We start from the raw sequence: 23,874 nt of genomic DNA on the forward strand, positions 1-23,874 counted from the left end.
CACCTTCACGCCAACCCGCGGTCACCACCAACCCCGCTTGTCCGATGCCAGCCGGAGCAGCCCCTGTGGCGACGCCAGCAGCAGTGGCAGCCAAGCCTGACTCAGTGGTGACCCGCTACGGGAGAGTTGTGAAGCCAAACCCCAAATACATTGACACTTAAATCCTCATGCATCGTCACAGTCACAAGCACTTTTAATTGACCAGACAAAGTCACATTTTTTCAGTTTCAGTTCAGTGTTGTATTTTGTTTCTTTTCGGGAGGAAAAGTAAAAGACTGACAGCAAGCGTTATATTTTAATTTCTTTTCAGGAGACTGACAGCAAGTGTTCAAAGGAAAATGACACTGATATTAATATTTTATTTCATTGATGAGAAGAGATATGTAGATTATTATGTGAGAGTTGGGTAAAAGGGCACTTCCGCCCAGCTGATGTCAGACTCAACACGAGATTACAAGTTCAGTTACAAAAGCAGCTTTGTGTTTGTTTATTTGTATGAGAACACCATTCACAATGATGATGATGACGACGGCAGGGCAGCAGAAACGCCGACTGTTCCCCTCGTACCGCCTGGCCATCTCGGTGCTGTCGTTCTGCGGCATGTTGCTGTCGGCCCAGTCTCAGAGCAGCATGGGGGCCGCCATGGTCTGCATGGTCACCTGCAATGGGTCTGACCACAACAACACGGCTGTACGTCACTGTGTGTGTGTGTGTGTGTGTGTGTGTGTGTGTGTGAGTCTCCCTCTCTCTGTGAATGTCTTCTACTTTTTAGTTCAGGGGCTGGTTTCGTTGGAAATGACAGCGGAGGAAAAAAAAAAAACAGAGCTCAAGAAAAGTTATGAGTATTGATCAGTAAAGGAAGGAGATGGTGAACAGAGAACAGTGTCGTATTGTAGGGGGTTGAAGTTCCTCAGGAGAATATTTCGTACAGCCAGGTTGTGAGGGTGAAAGGGAAAGGACTGCCACTGACGGTCTTCAGAGTCTACTGTCATCTTGAGGGCTGGGTGTAAAAAAAAAGGCAGTTATGCTTACTCCACTACCCTCGTAAATAAAAATTCGTTTCGTTTCGTTTGTGAGTCAGGTCTCTTTGCGGGGAACCCCACGGGCGCGTTCCACACCTTTTGCCAGGAGAGAGATTGGGTATTGCCGGGTAACAAAGAAGGAATACATTTTTTCAGCCTGTCTCTGTTGTCACTGCATATGTGCCTCAGTCTCAGGAATTCTGAGTTTGGGGTGCTTTTCTTGGTGCTTTTTGTGGATGGCTGGATGAGTGGAGCAGGTAGGAGTGGGAATCTGTTGGTTTGTAAAAGACGCTCGTGGTGAGGATCTTGCTGTCAGGCTGGACAGTGATGGTGATGTCCAGAAACGATGTTGATGTGGGGGAGATCTCATAATTATGTATATTTGAGGGCCGGGTGGAAATTAGATATGTAACTTATAAAACCAAGTAGCTGATCTGTAGGGCAGGAAGTGACTCCCAGGTAATCATCAGTAAAACGCCTGTAGAATTCTGGGGTTTTGCCCTGATACTGGCTGAGGGCCTGTTCTTCCACAACCCCAAGAAAAGGCATGCAAAGCTGGGGGCTTTCTTTGTGCCCATGGCAACCACTTGGGTCTGCTGGTAGTGCTGGTCGCCGAGTTCAAGATTCAGTGTCAGCACTAACTCTGCCAGTGTAAGGATGGTTGGGGTGTAGAGTTTATATTTGCTGTTGGACAGTAAGTGTTTAAGAGCACACAAGCCATCTTTGTGGGTATGCTCGTGTATTAAGATAACATGTCCACTGTGAAGACATGTCTTTCCGAGCTGTCGTCATGATCTGCAAAGAACTCACCCAGCAGTTGCTGTGTGTGGCTGGTGTCTTTGATGTAGGTGGGGAAGGCTGCCATAAGGGAAGGAAAACAGGGTCAAGGAAGTCAGAAATTAGGACTGTGGGACACACACAGGCTGAGACGATGGGCGTCCTGGTGTGTTGATCTTGTGTATCTTGGGTAGGAGGTAGAAGTTGGGTTCTCTAGGTTCACTGATAATGGCGTTCAAGGCTGCATCAGGGTGATGGCATTCTTGATTGTTTTCCAGACACGTGTATCGTCAGCTTTGATGGTGGCTCTGGGGATGGGGATAAGACGTGTGGTCAGTCAGCTGGCAGCTGGCCTCTAGGAGGGACAGGTCTTTTCTCCACAAGTAATAGGCACCATGCCGGTATGAACCAGACAAATATATATATCAGCCGTTTGTATGATGCCAATGTTCGTGGGAAATTATTTGTCAAAACTTTTTGTATATAAATTCCTCTTCATAAACTCCGTTTTATTTCATTTGCTTTTTGTTTGATTTATTATTTGTTTATTCTTATGTGTTTGATTACTTGATTGATTTTTGTTGTTTTCAAATGGTTTATTTGTTATTTTTGCTTGCATCATCATCAAGTTATCATCGTCATCATCATCATTGTATGTGAATAAACGATATAATTTTTCCATATATCCGAATCTATCTGAGGCTGAGCGAGGCCCTCAGGGAAGCAGCAGAGAGAGGATGGAGGAAGGTGGTTGACAGGTTATCTGTGGTGCCCCCAGCAGTCATCCAGACTTAGGAGCAAGTGAAGAAGTGAAGTGAACAAGTAAGATTAATCCACAGGGGACTAAAAGGAACTCTCACTTTCAATTAAATATACATGTGTTACTGTAACTGATGTAGATTAGCAAGGACAGGTTGGACGAATGGGCCATGCCTAAAATCTTAATCCTTGAAAAAAAAAAAAAAAACGTTTTGAGTTCTGAGTTCTTGACAATAATATCCCAAGATTAAAACTGGACTCTTTTTTGTTTTCTTTTCACTACCTGCAAGTGTATTTGTTTTCTTACCAAATTGGATTTTTCTGCATAATTTTGCCAGAGACAACTCTATTGTTGCCATGTGCTATTTTACGTGCACAAAACGCATGCTACACATGGGACCTCAGTTTATTGTCTCATCCAAAAGACAAGTGTCCAGACCACCACTCAAGGTCTAGTGGAGGGAGAGAAAACACTGGTGAGTGTGGGCTTTGATCAAGCACATTCCATGATTTTCTGTGTGAACACGTCATTTCTTGACCACCACTGCAGATGGGTCGCAAAAGTAAATGAAGTGTTAAAAGTTTCACTGTGTGTATGACACAGGACACGTTCGACTGGGACAAGCCGACGCAGGGCTGGATACACAGCAGTCGTTTCCTTGGTTACTACCTGGCTCAGCTTCCGTCTGGCTTCCTGACGACCTACATGACGGGCAAGGACATGGTCACTATTGGCTTGGTTGTCATGGGAACGTTTGACGTCATCACCGTTCTGTGTGCGGGTCAGAGTTTCGGGCTGCTCATCTTCGTTCGCTTCGTGCAGGGGGTGGGGAATGTGAGTTTGTGGGATAAAAAATGTTGGTGTTGCTGTTGTTATGTGTGTGTGTGTGTGTATGTGTGTGTGTGTGTGTACATGTGCATGCGCGCGCGCGCGCGTGTGTGTGTGTGTGTGTGCACGCGTGCACATGTTTGTGAAACTGAATTGCCCAGTATATTCCGTTTCCCGAGAAATGTGCGTCGTTTTGCAATTGTTGACAGGCTTTCGCTTCCACCGGCTGTTACGACATAGTAGGGAAGTGGGTGTTGAGTCAGGAGTCCTCCCTGTTGGCGGGGCTACCTGGGGCAGGTCAGTGCTCAACACATGGAGACACGCTCGTGCTCTCGCGCGTGCACACACACACACACACATATGCATGCGTGCGCCAGCCATGCCTTTCCCAGTGCAGGCGCAGACAGGCAGGCAGACACACACACACAGACACAGGCACACACACACACCCACACCCACACACCCACACACACACACACACACACGCACACACACACACACACACGCATATATAGACGCACACACAGTGCTCAACAGGCACACACACACACACACACACACACACACACACACGCGCGCGCACACACACACACACACACACACACACACACACACACACACACACACACACACAGACCCGCGCGCGCACACACACACACACACAGAGGTTATCAGAGACCTCCACACGTACTAACGCACGCTCGAAGACACAGCAACGCAACTGCAAAGGAACTAATGACTTAAACAGTTGGTTTCTCTCTGGAGATGATGAAGCATTCTCTCTGCAGCATGGTGGACCAACACAGACTGAACACATACCGTACACTCCCACAGGGTTCTATGCCGGGGCTTTCCTCGGGTTCGTCTTTCCCGCCTTGGTTTGTGACAGTCCCGTTCTGGGATGGCCCTACATCTTCTACGTGTCAGGTAACTGGTGTGTGTGTGTGTGTGCGCGCGTGTGTGTGCGCGTGTGTGTGTGCGTGTGTGTCCGTGGTAAACATGAACATATTCATTTTCTCTGAAAATGTTTGGCCTGTTGTCACCAAATTTGGCAGAAAATAGGGACAAAAATCAGTTCTTTCCACATTATTGTAATTAGGATGACAGTTCGCATCAGTATGTAACTGATGGGAGGCGAGGGAAGCCGCCAGAATTTATTCTGAAATTGATTTGTGCAAAGGTATTGCCATTGCTTCATAATGTCCAAGAGCGACGATTAAAATTGAAAACTTTACTTGCACATACACACGCGTGGATTGTCATGGGTCACCATTACAGTTCATTCGCACTTGCGCGTACGCGTCTGTTAACAGGACGATCCCCATGTAACGTCCCAAATCATGCCCCCCCCCCACCCCCCAAACACCACCTCCACACCCCTTCCGCAGGTCCTCCGGGACGTTCTTGGACGTCCCTCCACCCCCATGCTGTTTTGGTGACCCAACACCACCCTCCTTATATTGATACATGTTTCTGCTTTTATGTCATCTTTTAGCATTGCGTGCATTTTTGGACATTAGTTTTTATTTTGTGTACCTTATGATGACCACTTGGCAGGTTTTTCACCTTCGAGCACAATTGCTGGCCATTGCTGACGGCTGCGGACCTTTACCGAAAGGTGTCCAGACTGCGTTATTTTTCACGTCTGCATAATCAAGATGTCTTGGTAGTTTGTTTTTTTTTTTTTTTTTTTACCGATACCTAAACCACTGCTGATCACTAACACAGTTAAGAATTCATTAGTTTGTGATGGTTAAGAACTATTGGAACTTCCTGACAGGATTTGACATTAACCCTTTCACTGCTAAACTCGCATTTATGCAGCAGCTAGGCAGAGGACCCATGTCACTGAAGGGTGACCGGATCATGGGTCTGTTATCCATGAACCTACTGCTCTTTATGTTCGGTGGTACGGTAGGTCATATTTTCTACTCATGACATGGGAAATCCCCAGCTATTCTTAGACACCATATTTTCTGTGTTTATTGCACAAGGGAATTTTGCACTCTAAATTGACTGGCGGTGAAAGGGTTAACTGAGCACTACTGACAACTGCTGACCATTTTTGACCACTACTTGTCCACGCTGATAACTATCCGCAACCCCAAAGTGTCCAGGCTCCATTGTTCTGTCATGCATGTGCATTATTGTGACGATGGGCAGGTTTTTGACCGATAATTTGACACTGCTGACCGTTATGGAATATTATGATTTCTTGACAGGATTTGGCCCATTAACTGAACACAAATGACCTTCACAGACCATTACTGACGACCGCCGACCACAATTGAACAGTGTTCAGAATGTGGCATTTTATCATGTCTGTCCAATAGTCCGACTTCTTGACCTACTTTGACTATCCACTAACCAGTGCGGAACTCTACACTACAGGCTGCGTTATGTTTACATCTTTTTGACCCGTGAATACTTTTTCATGCAACAATTGAACTTTTCATCGGTAGTGATCACTGACCACAACTGCTCACTGCTAACCACAGCTGACCACAGCTGACCACTGCTAAAACGTGTATGTGTGAGAACAAAGACAAGCCCCAGGAATGTATGACTGTAGAATATCTATAGACCTGGGGAAAGATGGACCTGGAGGAATATAGACATGGGAGAACATTGGCATCCCTGTCCATATGTGTCAAGCTGTCAAAATGATAAAATACCTCAAGAAGGTTACGCCATGTCAACGTTTTTGCTTTGACATGTTTTGTGGTCTGGATAAAGACATGCTTTGTGGTTCAGATAATTACATGTTTTGTGGTTCCGATAACGACATGTTTTGTGGTTCAGATAACGACATGTTTTGTGGTTCAGATAACGACATGCTTTGTGGTTCAGATAACGACATGTTTTGTGGTTCAGATAATTACATGTTTTGTGGTTCAGATAAAGACATGTTTTGTGGTCTGGATAAAGACATGCTTTGTGGTTCAGATAATTACATGTTTTGTGGTTCCGATAACGACATGTTTTGTGGTTCAGATAACGACATGCTTTGTGGTTTAGATAACATGTTTTGTGGTTCAGATAACGACATGTTTTGTGGTTTAGATAACATGTTTTGTGGTTCCGATAACGACATGTTTTGTGGTTCAGATAACGACATGTTTTGTGGTTCAGATAACGACATGCTTTGTGGTTCAGATAACGACATGTTTTGTGGTTTAGATAACATGTTTTGTGGTTCAGATAACGACATGTTTTGTGGTTCAGATAACGACATGTTTTGTGGTTCAGATAACGACATGCTTTGTGGTTCAGATAACGACATGTTTTGTGGTTTAGATAACATGTTTTGTGGTTCAGATAACGACATGTTTTGTGGTTTTTAGATAACGACATGTTTTGTGGCTTACATAACGACATGTTTTGTGGTTTACATAACATGTTTTGTGGTTTAGATAATGACATGTTTTGTGGTTTACATAACGACATGTTTTGTGGTTCAGATAACGACATGTTTTGTGGTTCAGATAACGACATGTTTTGTGGTTTAGATAACGACATGTTTTGTGGTTTAGATAACATGTTTTGTGGTTTACATAACGACATGTTTTGTGGTTTACATAACGACATGCTTTGTGGTTCAGATAACGACATGTTTTGTGGTTTACATAACGACATGCTTTGTGGTTCAGATAACGACATGTTTTGTGGTTTACATAACGACATGTTTTGTGGTTTACATAACGACATGTTTTTGTGGTTTACATAACGACATGTTTTTGTGGTTTAGATAATGACAGCATTTTCTTTTAGGGAACGTCGTGCGTCGATGGGTTTTTGTTTGTTTGTTGGGTTGGGTTTTTTTTGCGTTGCAAAACTTTTTTTTCCTGAAGCGCCTGTCACAAAGTTATTGCCAGTAGATGTTTATGTTTTATCAGCTTCCCTCCCTTGTCCAGTCCAAGTTTGGTTCAAACTAGTGCTTTAGCTTCTGAGATATTTTTTCTTTCAATAATATTAAAGACGGCCGTCTGACCTTTGACCTTTCTGTCTAAAAACCAAATTTTGGGGTTTTCATTAATCCTGTTAACTAAAGGTGTTGTGTGCTAAAATTGAAAGTTGTAAGTTCTACCTAGTAACGAGATATCTTTAGTGAGTGGAGTAAACAAAAGCGCCTGTTAAACACACACACACACACACGCACACACACACACACACACACACACACACACACACACACACACACACACACACACACACACACACAGAGATTTGTCGCACTTAGATTTTAGCAGAATCAGTTAGCAACTGAATGACCCCTCTACACACACACATCACCGAAACAAATGCACTTGATATAAAGACAGTATTTTATTCATAATGAAAAATGTTGTGGTCACCAACATGTTGACACATCACTGTCATAACTGTGGACACCATTATGTTGACACATCACTGTCATAACTGTGGTCACCATGTTGACACATCACTGTCATGACTGTGGTCACCACCATGTTGACACATCACTGTCATAACTGTGGTCACCACCATGTTGACACATCACTGTCATAACTGTGGTCACCATGTTGACTCATCACTGTCATAACTGTGGTCACCACCATGGTTGGACACATCACTGGTCATGACTGTGGTCACTCATGTTGACACATCACTGTCCATAACTGTGGTCACCACCTATGTTGACACATCCTGTCATAACTGTGGTCACCACTATGTTGACACTTCACTGTTAATAACTGTGGTCATCCTCCATGTGACACATCACTGTCATAACTGTGGTCACCATGTTGACACATCACGTCCATTACTGTGGTCTCATATGTTGACACATCACTGTTCATAACTGTGGTCACCAAGTTGACACATCACTGCCATAACTGTGACTCCACCATGGTTGACACATCACTTGATCCCATAACTTTGGTCACCTATTTTGGACACTTCACTGTTATAACTGATGGTCCACCACCATTGTTGACACATCTCTGTCATAACTGTGGTCACACATGTGACATATCTCTGTCATAACTGTGGTCCCACCATGTTGACACATCACTTTCATAACTGTGGTCACCATGTTGACATATCACTGTCATAACTGTGGTCCCCACCATGTTGACACATCACTGTCATAACTGTGGTCACCACCATGTTGACACATCACTGTCATAACTGTGGTCACCACCATGTTGACACATCACTGTCATAACTGTGGTCACCACGCGCCGTGTCCTCCAGGAGGCCTGTCTCTGCTGTTCGTGGCTGTGTGGCTGGCGTTCGCTGACAACAGCCCCGAGTCTTCCCGCTGGGCGAGCCAGGAAGAAAAGAACTTCATCATGGCCTGCAAGCAGGACGACATGGGCAAGGGCAAGGTGCGTTGGTGTATGTGTCCGTTGGTCACGTGCTGTCGTGGGGCGGACTCTGGGTCGGCAATCCAATCCATGTGTTATCATGAGGGACGGTGTGTGTGTGTGGGGAGGGGGGGGGGGGTGCGGTTCGGTGTTGGACTTCTGATCTGGTGTTCCAGTGATCCGGATTTTGGGTAAGGCACTTTTCGCCGATTTTGTTCACTCCACCCAGGTGTGAATGGGAACCTGACTGGTTGGGGAAGGTAAAATCTGCTTCAATGGGGAGCCAATGTAGAGTGCGTCAAGTGAGTGCTGCACACGCCACCTCGGTTTAACGTCTCACCCGAATGACTGGATGCACCGTTTGATTTTCCAGTCAAACTTGGGAGAAAGGGCGAGACCGAGATTCGAACCCAGACCCTCACAGAGACTGTATTCGTAGATATGCGTCTTAACCATTGTGCCAGCTTGTTCCCCTGTAGCCCACACCACCAGCGGTCCGGTGTGGACACGGGTTGCTGTGCTGCAGATTCCGTGGACCGCCATGGCGCGGAGTGGACCCCTGTATGCTGTGGCCATCGCCCAGACGTCCGGTGATGTCGTCATTTACCTCTCCTTCACTGTCGCTCCTGCATTCTTCACTGACGTCCTTCACACGTCCAGAGGATACGTCAGTAGTGTCTGCTTCCTGTTGTGTTGTTTTCTCTCTCTGACTCATTCTTTGTCTGTTACCTTGACCTTGGGTAATTTCATTAACTCACTCAGTACGGCCAGTCCTCTCTTCTCCTCTACACAGACCCCTCGGATGTCCAGTGGGTGTCTCAATGACCCAACCTTTAGCTTCCGTCGTCAGAATCGTGGTATTTTTTGTCAACATTCACCTCTACAGTATAAGAGCCTTCCGCTTGCAATATTTTGATGGTGGTAATTGGGGTGAAACGCTATTAACGTCGTCTCTTTCGCCGTTCGTATGGAGAGAGTTAACCTGTGGAACCTTGGTGAAATGAGAGCAGTGTGTCACGAGCCTGAAGTGTGACGGCTACTTTCTGTGCATTTTTGACTGGTGTGACTGATTTCGTTGAACAAAAGTAATGCCTACAGTATGTCACGAGCCTGAAGTGTAACTGCCACTTTCTGTGCATTTTTGACTGGTGTGACTGATTTCGTTGAACAAAAGAAATGCCTACCCAGGATGAAGAAGTCCGGATAAAGAATGATAACTGAATCCTGACCTGTAAGCTGTCTTATCTCAGTGAGGTGACAGCCCTTCACTGACATCCTGACCTGTAAGATGTCTTATCTCAGTGAGGTGACAGCCCTTCACTGACATCCTGACCTGTAAGATGTCTTATCTCAGTAAGGTGACAGCCCTTCACTGACATCCTGACCTGTAAGATGTCTTATCTCAGTGAAGTGACAGCCCTTCGCTGACATCCTGACCTGTAAGATGTCTTACCTCAGTGAGGTGATGAATCACTGAAGAGTACATTTATCAGCTGCAGTAAAGGGGTTACCGTTCAACCGGTGCTAACAGATCTTTGGGTTCCTTGTAGCTCCAGTTTGGATTGTCTAACTCGAGTGGTGGTGCGTTTTCAGTGCCTGGCTGTCTATATCACAGCGCAACATGATAATGTATGCACCACACACACACACACACACACACACACACACACACACACACACACACACACAAATACAGAGAGGGGGGTTTCAGTTTCGGTTTCGAGGAGGCGTCAAACCGTGTGGGCAGATCCATATACGCTACACCACTCCTGATTTGCTTAAATGAAAGGGAGCCTGATCTGTGCATATAGCCAACACAATGGTTCAGGCCTTGAGATAAGACCAAAGGACTTAGTTCTGTCGAATGCAAATCAAACAATGCGATCATCAAAAGAAGAGTGTACATTTAGGTCTGTTTCGCAACCTGAAATTGCTTGAAACAAGTGGGGGAAGGCTGTTTGGATTTGAAAACAAGATTGAAAACAGACTGGAACTGATGATTTAGAACCACATTCACCATGTTACACACAGCCTCTTTCGAATCCTATCCAAAGGTAGTAGAGTTTTCTATTTCCTCAATGCTTTCAATTGATTTTTTGGTCGCATATATAATGATAACAATGATGTATTCATAAACATGCATCATCATAAAATGGAGGCAGGTTGTTGACAGGTTATCAGTGGTGCCTCAACCAGAATACGGGAAAAGTGATTCACACACACACACACACACACACACACACACACACACACACACACACACACACACACACATATATATATATATATATATATATATATATATATATATATATATATACATATATACATTATACTTATCATGTTATAATGTATCATCAACAACAACTACTACTACTACTACTACTACTACTACTACTACTGCAACTACAATTAATATCAATGATAGTAATTTCTTCTTCTCATCATCGTCCTTCGACGGGCGCAATAGCCGAATGGTTAAAGCGTTGGACTTTCAATCTGAGGGTCCCGGGTTCGAATCTCGGTGACGGCGCCTGGTGGGTAAAGGGTGGAGATTTTTCCGATCTCCCAGGTCAACATATGTGCAGACATGCTAGTGCCTGAACCCCCTTCGTGTGTACACGCAAGCAAAAGATCAAATACGCACGTTAAAGATCCTGTAATCCATGTCAGCGTTCGGTGGGTTATGGAAACAAGTACATACCCAGCATGCACACCCCCGAAAGCGGAGTATGGCTGCCTACATGGCGGGGTAAAAACGGTCATACACATAAAAGCCCACTCGTGTATATACGAGTGAACGTGGGAGTTGCAGCCCACGAACAAAGAAGAAGAAGAAGAAGAATCATCGTCCTTCTTTTTTTTTCTTCTTATTGTTGTTGTGCAATAATGATAATAATGATATATTATGATTATAATTATCATTACAATAATGAGGATAAAAATAATGACAATAATAATCATTGTTATTACAACAACAATATCTGTCCACATAACCTAACCTTGTTAACAGCTCATAATAAAAACAAATTATTTGATAATAATGATACTAATAATAATGATAATGATGATGATCATCATCATCACTGTTTGTGCAGGCAGACTTTGTGTGTGGCATTCCCTTCATTCTGACGGTACCATGGACCATCCTGTTCGGACGTTCTCTGGACGTCCTCAGACAGAGGGACCTCATCTCCACAAGTGGCGCCCGCCGCCTGGCGCAAGGCATCGGTATGTGTGACGTGTTCCTCCAGGTGACATCTGGACATCTCCCTCTTCTCCTCCTCCTGCTTCTTCTTTTTCTTATCCTCCTCCTCCTCTTCCTCCTTCTTCTCCTTCTTCTTCTTCTTCAGCAGTCATGGGCTGAAAGTTACACCATCACTTGGATGTACACTTGGCATTTTACATGCATCGCCGTACTTACCCCGCCATAGGCAGCCACATCCCGTTTTTATGGCTGAGCATGCTAGGTATGCTCTTGTTTCCGTTACCCACTGAACGATGACATGGGTTACGGGATTCTTAAAGTGCCTATTTGATCATCTCATCGGCACGTGTTTAATTCACATTTGAGTGATTTGTGTTACGATGTCTGTTTGCAGAGAGAGCGTCAATTGATTTAATTATTTCGTCATTTACAGTTAAAGCACTTGTCAGTCTACATGTAAAAGTATGTATTTTATAAATAGACGCTGAGTGAAATGTTCATCATTATTATTGCCGAGGCTTGCTGTGTAGAGGCTGTGTGCTAACTGAGCAAGACATACGCCGTCGACTCTCCCATTCGTGGTGCTGTGATAAGAAACTCTGGGGAGAGCTGGACAATACAAGGCCTTCAGAGAAAAAGCCCTCTTAAGTCAAGTGTTTCGGCTCTTAACTCCTTATACTCTAAGGGGGCCGGGCTGCACCCAGGTCATGACTCCTGGATACCCTTGTATTGCTGCCTATTTTGTCCAACCGTGTCCTCAGCAGGTTCGAACCTGCGCCTCCAGGGTGGTCGCCACTTCAGGGCTGTCACCTTTGTTTGACGTTTTAACCACTGAGCCATCGTACGCCCAGTTTGAGTAGGGAAAATTAAATCCTTACGAAGTTTACTTTCATTCCTCCTCGACCAGATCCAGCTGGAATTTTTTTCTGCTGCTTCTGTCATTGCCTTGAGAGCCCGTGTCCTCTCTCTGCCAGAAATCGACAGATGTTTCATGAGGCTGTAGGCAGATGTGCTCACAAACCTTCTTGTACCAATCTCTATGGCGAGGACTTTGGCTTAGAAGCCAGATTCTCTCAGGCTGCTGGCTGGACTAGCATACTGGAGGCTGTGTGCTGACGGAGCAAGACTTACGCTCTTGGCTGTCCCATTCGTGGTGCTGTGAAATCACAGCGGTGCCAGCCAGCGGCGAGGGCAGAAAGCGAGGCACTTCATCGTAGTGAGACACTACGCCAACGCACTTGTCGCGTCACACAACATTTGAGAGACCGCCTACATTATATGAAGATGGAATATACCAATGCTCGCAGGAGTCTGATCTTTTGCTTCATGTGTTGCTGTCCATCCATGTATACCTCAGACTGGACAGTGCTGATGTCGTCTTTGCTACCCTTGAGAGGATTTATGGTTTGGATCCTTCATTGCTGATGATGGGTCCCGGGTCAGTGAACTGTTGAACGGTTCCTTGCTTCTGACCCTGGACAGTTATGTTAGCAGTGACGGTGGTGCTGTGGCTGACCATCAGCTTGGTGTTTTCCGCGCTGATTTCGGTGTTTCATCCAGTTTTCATTATTTCAGTTCAGAAATTCCCTTTCATCGCCAATGTCGCATTTTAGCACCAGGCAGATAGTACACCTATGTTGCTGAAATATGACCAGATCATGAGTGGATTATTCACGAGCATACTGCTCTTAGTTTTCGGTGGTAGGATAGACCATATTTCGTTCACATCAAAGGGGAATCTCCTGTTATTCTTAGCCACACTTTTTCTGTACTTCAGGTACAAGGGAGTACGTATTTCACTCCAAACTGACTGGCGGTGAAAGGGATGAATTCATTTTAACAAGCTGGGCGAGTTCTTGTTCATTACCTGCCAAGCCGTCGATGTCGTTTGAAAAGCGAAGGGTCGTGATGGTTCCTCCACCAATGCTGCCTGTGACTCCTCCCCTTCCTCTTTCTCATCTTCCTCCTCCTCAGTCCTCCTCTTCTTCTTCCTCCTCCTCTTCCCATATGTTTGCTTGAAATTGAAACTGAAACTGTCCACAACACAGGAAACCTGGGTCCAGCCATCTGCTACCTTCTGCTGACACTGATGCCCTCCCCCTCCTCTCACGTGGGGGGCGCTGTGGTGGTCTACCTGCTGAGTCTGATGGCGATGTCCTGCGTCACTTCTGGTTGGATAGCCAACATGTCGGACCTGGCGCCGAAGTTTGTGGGGGCGGTGTGCACCATGTCCCAGAGTCTGGCGCTGTGGACTGCTTTCGTTGTGCCTGTCTTCGTGGACAACCTCACTGTGCACGTGCGTTTATGCTGTTTGTATATATATATATATATATATATATATATATATATATATATGTGTGTGTGTGTGTGTGTGTGTGTGTGTGTGTGTGTTGCAATGTATGCATATATATATATATATATATATATATATATGTGTGTGTGTGTGTGTGTGTGTGTGTGTGTGTGTGTGTGTGGAGAGAGAGAGAAAGAGAGAGTGTGTGTAGTATGTATTTATGCATGTATGTACGCATTTGACACCCACCCACCCACCCACCCATGCGCACACACACACACACACATCTTGACAACCCCTCCCCCCCCACACACACACACACTCGCGCGCGTTTCCCACCCGTGCCCTCCATCTAGATCCCCCTCTCTCCCTAACCCACCCCCTCTTCACTCTTCCCCTGTCTCAACCATCTAAAGTAGAGTTTAGTTTAATGACCCATTAGATTTCGTTTATGCGGTCAGGGTTTTTTTCTTCTTTTTTTTCACCGTCGAAGCAACTTCGTCTTACATTGAAACAGCGTCTGCTTTTTTTGGTACATTCGGTGTATTTTGTATGGATCAGTCCACACACACTGTGACAGTGTGTGTCAAGGCCTGACTAAGCGCGTTGGGTTACGCTGGCAGATGTGGTGTAGCGTATATGGATTTGTCCGAACGCAGTGACGCCTCCTTGAGCTACTGAAACTGAAACTGTGGCATGTCCTTGAAACTGGAACTGTAAATGTTTATGGTGAAAGAAAGAAGAAAGATCTTTTGTGTTGTTTGGATTGTTCATTTGTTTGTTTGTTTATTTACCTGTTGCCTTTGACAATCAGTTACATGTTACTTTGAAAAAATGTGGGTTGAATTTTTTTTCCCTTGAAGCATAGACAACATCAGAGCTGGGATGAATAGTTTAGAATGAATCTTCTTCTTCCTCTTGTTCTTTTTCGTAGTGTTCTTCTTCTTGCTCTTATTCTTCTTGGGCTTCTTCTTCTTGTTCTTCCTGTGCTTGTGCTTCTGTTTCTTATTCTTTCTCTTCTTCTTCTTCCTCTTCTCCTTCTTTTTTCTCCTTCTACTTCCTCTTCAGCTGTCAAAGGGAAACTCATTTCCAACAGATACTTCCGTGTTTCTGATTTCAGAAAACAAGGGAACAGTGGAACATTGTCTTCTACATTATAGCCGGCTTACAGGTGGTCTGTTTTGTGGGCTACTATATTCTGTCTTCGGGCGAAATACAGCCGTGGGCCAATGTCCGGGAGAAGAGTAGACCTGTAACTGAATACACTCTGGTTCCCATGGAAGACGACTCCGACTGAATTATTGTCTTGTCCTGTCCTGTCCTGTCCTGTCCTGTCTTTGTCTTGTCTTATCTTGTCTTTGTCCTGCCCTGTCCTGTCCAGTCCTGTCTTTTCTTGTCCTGTCTTTGCCTTGTCCTGTCCTGTCCTGTCTTGTCCTATCTTTGCCTTGTAATGTCTTGTCGTGTCCTGTCCTGTCTTTGTCCTACCCTGTCCTGTCCAGTCCTGTCTTTGTCTTGTCCTGATTTTGCCTTGTCCTGTCCTGTCGGGTCGTGTCCTGTCTTTGACTTGTCCTGTCTTTGTCTTGTCCTGTCCTGTCTTGTCTAGTCTTTGTCTTGTCTTGTATTCTTGTGGCAGAATCGGTAAAGTGTTTGACTTGTGATCCAGTGATCAGGGTTCAATTCACCGTTTTGGCCTGGTGTTGTGTGTTCGGCCTGGTGTTGTGTGTTTGGCCTGGAGTTGTGTGTTTGGCCTGGTGTTGTGTCTTTGGCCTGGTGTTGTGTCTTTGGCCTGGTGTGTCTTTGGGGAAAGCGCAGCACTCCGATTTTCCTCATTTCATCCAGGTGTGAATGGATACCTGACTTGAATGGAGAAGGTTAGAACAGCGGAGGGAGAGGACTGGGCCCCCTTTCTTATGCTGATTCCTAGACACAGTGGATATGAAGTTACTGTCTCGATAACCGTGAAAGACTATGGGACCATTAACCTTTTAACCGGAGAGTTTGGATCAATGTATATGTAATACTTATCCTTGTGTAGACTTCTGTCATGGTATGCAGTTGTGTCAGAAGAAGCTCATAAGAAGCGTCAGTGTATCTTTTACTGGATGCCAATTACCTGTGTCAGCTGTATTGCTGGCTTCAATGTTACCACAATGTGTTTGACGAAGAAACCGTGATACATCCAGTGTGTGTGGCGTAACGTGCTTTGGGCGAATCCGACTGGAGTTGATGTTCAATGTGGTCACTGACTGGTGGAATTATTGGTCTGGATTTGTGAGACCGCCCCCCCCCCATCCCCCCCCCCTGCACCCCGCCTTCTCCCCCTTCTTTCTATCACTTTAGTTGTTTTTTTGCTGTGAATGAGAATCATGTTTGGTTCAAATGGTTACGCCTAAAGTATAAAGCATTGCGTCGTTGACCTTAATGTTTGCTATTTGTTCAGTGACTTGCCAGGTGTTAAATTCAAGAAGTGTTGAGACAATGCAAATATTGTTTCTATGATATAAAATGCCGCAGAGGTGGAATGTGATGAAGCTAAGAAGAACAGGTCTGCAGGCCATCTGCGTTGAACAGTTTTTTCATGTGTGTGCACATGGGTTGCTAAATGGTTTTTCAGAGAGTTATGATTCTAGTGTTACTGTACCAGTGGGACACTTTATGGATGTACAGCGGGGATTTGTTCAGTCAGGATGGAAATACAGTTGTGTTGTTTGGTGGTGAACAGGAAATTATGAACGCTAAGACTTTGTATCATTTAGTCATTTTTTTTTGTTTTTTTGGTATTTGTATTTCTTTTTATCACAACAGATTTCTCTGTGTGAAATTCGGGCTGCTCTCCCCATGGAGAGCGCGTCGCTACACAACAGCGCCACCCTTTTTTTTTTTTTCCTGCATGCAGTTTTATTTGTTTTTTCCTATCGATGTGGATTTTTTTACAGAATTTTGCCAGGAACAACCCTTTTGTTGCCGTGGGTTCTTTTACGTGCGCTAAGTGCATGCTGCACACGGGACCTCGGTTTATCGTCTCATCCGAATGACTAGCGTCCAGACCACCACTCAAGGTCTAGTGGAGGGGGAGAAAATATCAGCTGCTGAACCGTGATTCGAACCAGCGCGCTCAGATTCCCTCGCTTCCTAGGCGGACGCGTTACCTCTAGGCCATCACTCCACATGGTGCACAATAATTCACGACTGCTGTCAGTGGGAGTGGCTGGACGCAGCTTGCATTTTAGATTTTTTTAAGACGAATGTGTACTGCTGGACACTGAATGAAGGGATGGTGAAAGGTTACTTTTGGTGTGGACCGATTCGGACGGACGACATACTGATTTCTAGGCAATGATTTATCAACATTTCACGGCAATGATGTCCAGCGCACGATTTGATATTGTACTTGATATGTGTTTTGTGTTTTGTGCATGCGTTCTGGGTGTGCTGCTTAGGTTTAATAAACATCCTATACTCTTTCCACAAGAGCCTGCTCTGGGTACGAGGAGAGAGTGAGAGTGTGTCTGCCTGCCCCATACCTGCGACCATTCTTCTTACCGCCTTTTCACACAAACAAATACACTTGCAGACATAAAAAGGGAGGTAATATAGGTGGCGCTGCTCTGTGGTGACGCACTTCCCACGGGGAGAGCAGCCAGAATTTCGTACAGGGAAGTCCCTGGTAACAAATGTGATACAATATAACGCAATACGATACGATACAATACAATACTGGCAATATGGTATGACACAACGCAATGCAATAATACACGATAACAAAATACAACACAACACAATGCAGCACAATACAACCCCACAAAACACAACACAATACAACGCGATGCAACACGATACAACACAACACAGTAAAACACAATGCAACACAATACAGCACGATACATCAAAAAACAACACAGTACAACACAATACAGCACGATACATCGCAATCCAACACAGTACATCACAATACAGCACGATGCATCACAATACAACACAATACGGCACGATGCATCACAATACAACACAGTACAACACGATACATTACAATACAACACAGTACAACACGATACAGCACAATACAGCACGACACATAAAAGAACAACACAGTAAAACACAATACAGCACGACATATCACAATACAATACAGTACAACACGATACAGCACAATACAGCACGATACATAAAAAAAACAACACAGTACAACACGATACAGCACGACATATCACAATACAACACGATACATCACAATACAATACATCACAATACAACACATTACAACACAATACAGCACGATACATCACAATACATCACGGTACAACGCAATACAGCACGATACATCACAACACAGTTCAGCACAATACAGCACGATACATCACAATACAACACAGTTCAACACAGTACAGCACGATACATCACAACACGGTACAACACAATACAGCACGATACATCACAACACAGTTCAACACAATACAGCACGATACATCACAACACGGTACAACACAATACAGCACGATACATCACAATACAACACAGTTCAACACAATACAGCACGATACATCACAACACGGTACAACACAATACAGCACGATACATCACAACACAGTTCAACACAATACAGCACGATACATCACAATACAACACAGCTCAACACAATACAGCACGATACATCACAATACAACACAGTTCAACACAATACAGCACGATACATCACAACACAGCTCAACACAATACAGCACGATACATCACAACACAGTTCAACACAATACAGCACGATACATCACGATACAACACAGCACAACACAGTACAGCACGATACATCACAATACAACACAGCTCAACACAATACAGCACGATACATCACAACACAGTTCAACACAATACAGCACGATACATCACAATACAACACAGTTCAACACAATACAGCACGATACATCACAATACAACACAGCTCAACACAATACAGCACGATACATCACAATACAACACAGTTCAACACAATACAGCACGATACATCACAACACAGTTCAACACAATACAGCACGATACATCACAACACGGTACAACACAATACAGCACGATACATCACAACACGGTACAACACAATACAGCACGATACATCACAATACAACACAGCTCAACACAATACAGCACGATACATCACAACACAATTCAACACAATACAGCACGATACATCACAATACAACACAGCTCAACACAATACAGCACGATACATCACAATACAACACAGCTCAACACAATACAGCACGATACATCACAACACAGTTCAACACAATACAGCACGATACATCACAATACAACACAGCTCAACACAATACAGCACGATACATCACAATACAACACAGCTCAACACAATACAGCACGATACATCACAATACAACACAGCTCAACACAATACAGCACGATACATCACAACACAGTTCAACACAATACAGCACGATACATCACAATACAACACAGCTCAACACAATACAGCACGATACATCACAATACAACACAGCTCAACACAATACAGCACGATACATCACAATACAACACAGCTCAACACAATACAGCACGATACATCACAATACAACACAGCTCAACACAATACAGCACGATACATCACAATACAACACAGCTCAACACAATACAGCACGATACATCACAACACAGCTCAACACAATACAGCACGATACATCACAACACAGCTCAACACAATACAGCACGATACATCACAACACAGCTCAACACAATACAGCACGATACATCACAACACAGCTCAACACAATACAGCACGATACATCACAATACAACACAGCTCAACACAATACAGCACGATACATCACAATACAACACAGCTCAACACAATACAGCACGATACATCACAATACAACACAGCTCAACACAATACAGCACGATACATCACAATACAACACAGCTCAACACAATACAGCACGATACATCACAACACAGCTCAACACAATACAGCACGATACATCACAACACAGCTCAACACAATACAGCACGATACATCACAACACAATTCAACACAATACAGCACGATACATCACAATACAACACAGCTCAACACAATACAGCACGATACATCACAATACAACACAGCTCAACACAATACAGCACGATACATCACAACACAGCTCAACACAATACAGCACGATACATCACAATACAACACAGCTCAACACAATACAGCACGATACATCACAATACAACACAGCTCAACACAATACAGCACGATACATCACAATACAACACAGCTCAACACAATACAGCACGATACATCACAACACAATTCAACACAATACAGCACGATACATCACAACACAGCTCAACACAATACAGCACGATACATCACAATACAACACAATACAGCACGATACATCACAATACAACACAATACAGCACGATACATCACAATACAACACAGCACAACACAATTCAACCGAACACGAAACGACACAACACAACACAGTACAACACGAAACGACACAACACAACACAGTACAACACGAAACGACACAACACAACACAGTACAACACGAAACGACACAATACAACACAGTACAACACGAAACGACACAATACAACACAGTACAACACGAAACGACACAACACAACACAGTACAACACGAAACGACACAACACAACACAGTACAACACGAAACGACACAACACAACACAGTACAACACGAAACGACACAACACAACACAGTACAACACGAAACGACACAATACAACACAGTACAACACGAAACGACACAACACAACACAGTACAACACGAAACGACACAACACAACACAGTACAACACGAAACGACACAATACAACACAGTACAACACGAAACGACACAACACAACACAGTACAACACGAAACGACACAACACAACACAGTACAACACGAAACGACACAATACAACACAGTACAACACGAAACGACACAACACAACACAGTACAACACGAAACGACACAACACAACACAGTACAACACGAAACGACACAACACAACACAGTACAACACGAAACGACACAATACAACACAGTACAACACGAAACGACACAACACAACACAGTACAACACGAAACGACACAACACAACACAGTACAACACGAAACGACACAATACAACGACGCGCGGTGATGTCACATTTCTTTCCTTCAACCACAGATAGGAAACGCCACATGCTACCACATACTCATTCACACCAGCATGCGTGAGGACACACAAAAGCATGATTACACACGCTTAACGCTTGTGAGCAAAACAAACCAGCTACAGAGGGTGTCGGGTGTGAAACTGAAACAATGAACCTGACGAACATGTCATAATCAAATTAAATTTGCAAGTTGGCAGCGGTATCGGTTTATAAACAACGGTAAAGAATACTGTATGCAACACAGTCTTTTCAAACGTGTTTATACAATTCATTCTGTTGTCTCTTGTTCACAGCTGTGTTGGCTCCCAGTTCACCTGGTGGTACATTTCCACCAGGGTTTCTATTGTTTTGTATTGTATCGTACTGTACTGCTTGCATTGCATTACATTGCATTGTATTGCATTTTATTTATTGAGTGTACTGTATTGCATTGTTTACTGTACTGCATTGCGTTGCATTACGTTGTATCATTGTCGCGTCGCGTCGTGTCGTGTCGTGGTCGTGTCGTGTTGTGTTGAACTGGATTGCAATTCTCACAACAGATTTATGCGTGTGGAATTCGTTCTGGTTTCCCTCTGTGCAGAGTGCCCTCTTTTCTCCTCCTCTCCTTGTCGTGTCGCACGACAATACTACAAATTGCAAACAAGAACAGTCTGGCCAAAAACGAATAAACAATGCCCCCAACCCCTACCCCCACCCCCCCCACACGCGTGCACACGCACAGGCTCGTGCGCAGGCATACAGAACACGCACATGCGCGCACAAACAAATAATCTCTTGATGAACAAAGGAAAGCTTCAGCCGCGAAATTCGTTATCAAATCTTTCGCATATGAAACCTTTTCAAAAGAAGAAGCTAATTTAAGTTCACAAAAAGATTCTGCTAAAAGAGCTAAGACGATACAGTCTATGACATCCATTAATACATTTCCATCAGATATCATTAGTGCTACGGAATCAAAAGACAAGCAAATTGTAAAAATACTTACTTTTTCACCATTCCCTGAATGGGAGCAGTGTAAAGCTACCTTTGACATGGATTATACGGATTTATCCAAGAACCAGTCACCATTTTTGTTAAAACCTGAAGTGCTCTCCCATGTAGAAAATCAATATTCTAATTATCTAAAAATATACACAGACGGATCTGTTCTACAAGATGATAATTCAGGAGCGGCTTTTGTAATTCCTTCATTTAGAATAGAAAAATTATACTATATTGGTAGACAATATTCCATTTTCACAGCTGAACTTATAGCCATACTTATGGCCTTAAATTATATTTCAGACATTCCGAAAACTGTCAGTGAAATTCTGTTATGTGTAGACTCGAAGTCAGTATTACAAGCTATAGAATCTCCAAATTCAAAGAAGCGAATTGAGAAGACAATGGAAATAAAACATATTATTCACCAACTGACAAAACAGGGCATTAACTCACTCAGTACGGCCAGTCCTCTCTTCTCCTCTACACAGACCCCTCGGATGTCCAGTGGGTGTTTGAATGACCCAACCTTTAGCTTCCGTCGTCAGAATTGTGGTATTCTTTGTCAACATTCACCTCTTCAGTGTAAGAGCCTTCCGCTTGCAATATTTTGATGATGGTAATTGGGGTGAAACGCTGTTAACGTCGTCTATTTCGCCGTTCGTATGGAGAGAGTTAAAATAACTTTCTGTTGGGTACCTTCGCACTGTGGAATATCTTCAAATGAGTGGGTAGACCAAGCAGCTAGAAGAGCAGCCCGTAATTTCGAAGGCGCAATACAACTTGACATCCAGTTAGATCTACATGAATACATTAGTTGTATAGAAAATGTATCTAGAAATCGATTTAAGAAATTACTTATAGATTCAAATAATCAATATTACCAATGTTGTGTAAACACAAAGAATGCAGCTAATCCCAAACATTTTCTAAATTTGACACCAGCAGCACATTCAAGACAAATTACAAGTCTAATGTATAGAATTTGTTTAAATACCTTTCGTACAAAATTTTCTAAAAATATAAAATGTATATGCGGTAAGCAAATAACTGTAAGTCATCTACTCATTCTTTGTCCGAGCATAAGACAGTTAATTCCTAAAGATGTAGTTGATGACTTTTCTTCCAATATTTCATTAGCCACTGAAAAGATTTTGAATGATTATTCATTGCTTAGAATGTTTTCGGAAATTTTAAACTCCAGTCCAGTTGGTATCCTCCTTTGATGTGTTATAATTAATGTTGTTATTTATATTTACATTGTTGTAGGTTAATACTTGTTGATATGCATATACATATTCTCCTTCCCATGACACCTCATTCAATACACACCACAATCTCTTTAGACCTTTTTCTTATAATATACTTTTCCTCTGATACATAACATGAATACTTTTTTACACTAATATTCACATGCATTCCCTTTCCTTTATCCACTTCTTTACTCCTTTCCGTCTAAAAACACTTACAGTGAATAGACGTTAAACTGAAGATAAAAAAAAATAATAAACTA

At 43.6% G+C, this 23,874-nt stretch overlaps 1 protein-coding gene across 1 annotated transcript; it reads left to right on the plus strand.

Annotated features, from left to right (window-relative positions):
* The first annotated feature begins 513 nt into the window (after positions 1-513).
* On the plus strand, positions 514-15,512 carry LOC143293977 (vesicular glutamate transporter 1-like). Its single transcript, XM_076605371.1, has 10 exons — positions 514-690; positions 2,078-2,131; positions 3,163-3,393; positions 3,597-3,684; positions 4,222-4,314; positions 8,602-8,745; positions 9,194-9,381; positions 11,813-11,945; positions 13,971-14,218; positions 15,336-15,512. Exons 1-10 carry the CDS (start codon positions 514-516, stop codon positions 15,510-15,512), a joined length of 1,533 nt encoding a protein of 510 aa, XP_076461486.1.
* The last annotated feature ends 8,362 nt before the right edge of the window (positions 15,513-23,874 follow it).

The sequence above is a fragment of the Babylonia areolata genome, chromosome 19, assembly GCF_041734735.1.
Source record: "Babylonia areolata isolate BAREFJ2019XMU chromosome 19, ASM4173473v1, whole genome shotgun sequence".
NCBI classification, from domain to species: Eukaryota; Metazoa; Mollusca; class Gastropoda; order Neogastropoda; family Buccinidae; genus Babylonia; species Babylonia areolata.